The sequence below is a fragment of the Sinocyclocheilus anshuiensis genome, unplaced genomic scaffold, assembly GCF_001515605.1.
Source record: "Sinocyclocheilus anshuiensis isolate Anshui unplaced genomic scaffold, SAMN03320099.WGS_v1.1 scaffold688, whole genome shotgun sequence".
NCBI classification, from domain to species: Eukaryota; Metazoa; Chordata; class Actinopteri; order Cypriniformes; family Cyprinidae; genus Sinocyclocheilus; species Sinocyclocheilus anshuiensis.
The window spans coordinates 293,430-298,082 of NW_015555748.1; the positions used below are offsets into that span (position 1 = coordinate 293,430).

At 34.3% G+C, this 4,653-nt stretch overlaps 1 protein-coding gene across 1 annotated transcript in view; it reads left to right on the top strand.

Annotated features, from left to right (window-relative positions):
* The first annotated feature begins 225 nt into the window (after nucleotides 1-225).
* Nucleotides 226-4,653, top strand: part of coro2bb (coronin, actin binding protein, 2Bb) — a 20,754-nt gene continuing 16,326 nt past the window's right edge. The window contains exons 1-2 of the mRNA XM_016467312.1: nucleotides 226-331; nucleotides 2,007-2,207. Coding sequence (XP_016322798.1) covers nucleotides 233-331; nucleotides 2,007-2,207 — 300 coding nt within the window. The 5' untranslated portion in view covers nucleotides 226-232. The remainder of the gene's footprint in view (nucleotides 332-2,006; nucleotides 2,208-4,653) is intronic.

The following is a 4,653-nucleotide window of genomic DNA, read 5'->3' on the forward strand; positions in this document are numbered from 1 at the left end:
TCAGTCCTTGATTAGATATTTACTTTAAACGAGGAAGATGTTATAAACATTATACTGTGTATGAAAACTCTCATTTTGAGCTTGAGATCAGAGCTGATTTCAGCATGACAGTCAGACACTGCATGTGTTATATAATCACCAGAGAGAGAGAGAGAGAGAGAGAGAGATGAAGGAGGAGTCGTGTGTGTTTGTGTTTGTGTTTGACTCACACACTCAACAGCAGCAGCAGCAGATGTGTGTCATTTACTCTCTCTGTCTCTCTCTTCATTACTTCAGCAGCAGAAGATCATTTGGAGCTCAAAAAGAGCAGATCTTCATGACCAAAGTTAAGGTAAGAAGACTGACATGAGAGTTTGAATGAAGATGCTGGATAGAAATGGTCAGGAACTAGTTGAGTCTATGGAATTTTTTTTTTTTTATAATGAATACACGTTTTGCACAATACTTTTATGAATAAAAAAGATTATATTATAATCTAATTGTGTTTTGAGATTATATTATGAATAAAAAGCTAATGTTTTTATTATCTTATTTTTATATTGTATATGTTTTCAGTCTCATATTTTAATAGTATGTTTTTTAATGAGTAAAAAGATTATAATATGATCTAATATAAATATATTATGAGATTACAGTATATTATGATTTTAAAAAATTATATATTTTTTATTTACTGCTCAATGAGATTATATTTTATGACCATATTTTATAATGAATATATTTTTTCTAATTATGCTAGAAATGCAAATTTTTTATTTACTGCACGATATCACCAATTGAATCCTTATTATTGACAAATTATACACAATATTGTTAGAAAAACAAACAAAGCTTTGATATTTGACTTTATTTTGTTATATGCAATGCAAAATAATATTCTTATCTTGTTTTGTAGTGAAAAATATTTAACCACCAACATTCTTCTTGTTTTAACCATACAGCATATTTTATTATATTAATGCTTAAAACAAAAACTATTTACTAATGGGGTAAAAATAATATTAATAACCTGAATTCAAGTCTTTTTGCTTAGTAAATGCATCTTGTTTTAAGACATTTTACTAGTAAGGCAAAAATACTGTTTTTGCAAGTATTAAAATGTGAAAACAAACAACTGGGGATATGTGTGTGAATCCTTTCTCTTTCCTCCGATGCTCTAGTGTCAATTACAACCACATAAGTGAGTTAAATAGTGATGGTTGTGCATTCAGTGGTGCTCGTGTTGTCTTTATATGAAGATATTAATATAATTCACTTCCCTTCTTGAGCAGAGGGTGCGGATGGATTCCCATTGTGTTTGAATCCCTGAAGATTCGGTTCGAGTCGGAGTCTGCATGTGTTTGAGAGCAAAAGAAGGAAACACACGGGGGCAAAGCAGGAATTGAGCTGAAACAATAGCAAACAATGAAAAGCAACTGACTGCAACACAAACCACAGGATGAGAGAATCACACAAGAGTGTTTTACTAGTCAGAGTCATTTTTGCATTTCCATGTGATCATATCACACTTTTTAGTGACTGTTAGTCAGGTTAGACTTATAAAGGAGCGAGAAACATTCACTCTGTGTTTCTCTTCATCTACTATATAGGGTGCATGAGGCTGAAGAAGATTATATGTAGCAGATCTTTCTTCTGCAAATCCTCCGACTCATTAAATGGAGTTACACAATCTTGGCCATCCGCGCGAATTCAACGTCACCCGCTTGAGAGAGAGAGAGAGAGAGAGCGGCGCGAGGGAAAATAGGTCATGTTCTCTGTTTGATCGCTGACGTTAGAACATGTGGGATGTGGCAGCTGTCAAACTCTGCATCCCGTTAGAAACCTCAGAAGCATTCATTAAACAGAAACCTGCAAGAACTGTTCAACTGAGTGCTCATCATGGGAAAAAATAATAATTTTCTGGGATTAAACGTGAAAAGTGTGTCACTATAAATAGATTATGTGTGTTATTGGTGCTGCTGGTTTAGTCTGTGTAACCAGTGATCTCTCGCTGTGTTTGTTTGTAGATGTCGTGGCACTCCATGTACAAAAGCTCCAAGTTCCGGCATGTTTATGGAAAAGCGGGAAGCAGGGAACAGTGTTACGAGGGAATTCCCATCACTCACAGCGTCCATGACAACCACTTCTGTGCCGTTAACCCCAAATTCCTCGCCGTGGTCACCGAGAGCGCGGGAGGAGGCGCGTTCCTCGTTATCCCACTTCATAAGGTAGAGTTAACAACTGATCATTCACCTAACCATGCTCTGCTTACCAAAACAGCTGAAGCATAATCCTACTGTGTATACTCAAACTAACTATTTTAACCAATTATTCAACTAAGCATAACCATACTGTACATAGCAAAATAAACTAGATTAGCTAGCTTAACAACTATGCAACTAAAGCATAATAACTATACTGTTCATACTAAAACTTACTAGTTTAACCATACAATCAAAGTGTAGCTGTATCGTGCATATTACAAGTAGTTACACCAACTATTTATCTGAAACATAACCATACTGTGCATACTAAAACAATTTCAACCATCCAATCAATTAAAACATATTCATACTGTTCATACTAAAAATAAACTAGTGTAACCATTCAAAGTGATATCAAATACCAATCAAATACTGTGCATATTAAAACTAGTTTAACCAATCAATTACAGCAAAGTCATAATGTGCATACTAAAACAAACTAGTTTAACCAGTCAATCAAAGTGAAATCATATTGTGCACATGAAAACAAACTAGTTTAACCAGTTATTCAGTTGAAGCATAACCATACTGTGCATACTAAAATAAACTTCTTTAACTAGTTGAACGGTCATGGGACTAAAGCATAACCATACTGTACAATACATACTCAAACAAACTAGTTTAACTAGATTAACCCACTATGAAACTGAAGCATAACCATACTGTGCATACTAAAACAATCTAGTTTAACCTTCCAATCAATTAAAGTGTAGCTGTATTGTGCATACTAAAACAAGTTCAACCATCCAACCAATTAAAGCATATTCATACTATTCATACTAAAAGTAACTAGTTTAACCAATCAGTTAAAATGAAATCATACTGTGCATTTACAAGCAAGTTTAACCAAGTATTCAAATTAAACTTAACTGTACTGTGCATATTAAATCTAGTTCAACCATCCAATCAATTAAAATATATTCATACTGCACTCTAAAAAATGCTGGGTTGTTTCAACCCAATGTTGGGTCAAATATGGACTAACCCAACTGTTGGGTTAAAAAGTTCATTTAAAAATGTAACCAAAATTTAACCCAACAGTTGGGTTAGTCCATATTTGACCCAACATTGGGTTGAAACAACCCAGCATTTTTTAGAGTGTGTTCATACTAAAAGAAACCAGTGTAACCAATCAAAGTGAAATCATACTGTGAATAGAAAAATAAACTAGTTTAGCCAACTTTTTAACTGAAGCATAACCATTATGTGCATACTAAAATGAACTAGTTTAACAAACTATTCAAATGAAACAAAAAACATACAGTGCATACCAAAATTAGTTTCACCATCCCGTTAATAAAACATAGACATACTGTACATTTGAAAACAAACTAGTTAAACCAACTTTCCAAATGATGCATAACCGTACTGTGCATACTGAAACAAACTAGTTTAACCAACTGTATTGTGCATACTAAAACATTTTAAACAACCAAAGCATTGTCATACTGTGCATATGAAAACAAACTAGTTTAACTGACTTTCAAACTGAAATATAACTGGACTTTGCATAGTAAAACAAACTAGTTTGACCAACCAAAGGATAGTCATACTGTGGATGTGAAAACAAACTAGTTAAACAACTTTCCAAATGAAGCATAACTGTACTAAAACTAGTTTAACCAACCAAAGCGTAGTCATACTGTGCATACTAAAACAAACTAGTTTACCAATCAATTAAAGCAGTCATACTGTGCATATGAAAACAAACTAGTTTAATCAACTCACCAGTTGGAGTATAACTGTACTGTGCATGCTAAAACTAATTTAACCAACCAAAGCATAGTCATACTGTGCATACTAAAACCAACTAGTTTAACCAATCAGTTAATGCTTAGTCATACTGCCCATGAAAACAAACTAGATTAACCAACTATCCCAACTGAAGCATAACCATAGTGTGCATACTGGAACAAACGAGTTTAACCAACTTTTCAACTGAAGCAAAGATGTACTGTGCACAACTAGTTTCCAAATGAAACAAACTAACTTTCCAAATGAAGCATAACCATACTGTGTATACTGAAACAAACTATCCAACTAAACTCTGCATACTAAAACAATCTAGTTTAACCAACTTTTCAACTAAAGCTTCAACATACTGTGCAAAACTGAAACTAGTTTAACCAACCAATAAAGGCAAAGTCATACTGTGCATGCTGACACAAACTAGTTTAACCAACTATTCAACTGACACATAACCAGGGGTGTGGACTCGAGTCACTTGACTCGAGATTCGACTCGGTCTCGAGTCCCAAATTTGATGACTTGCGACTCGACTCGACATAATTCAAGAAGACTTGAGACTCGACTTAGACTTTGACAGCAAGGACTCGAGACTTGACTTGGACTTGAGCCCTGTGACTCGGAAAGACTTTATGATCAGATCAAAGTCGTTAGGCGCGTCCCT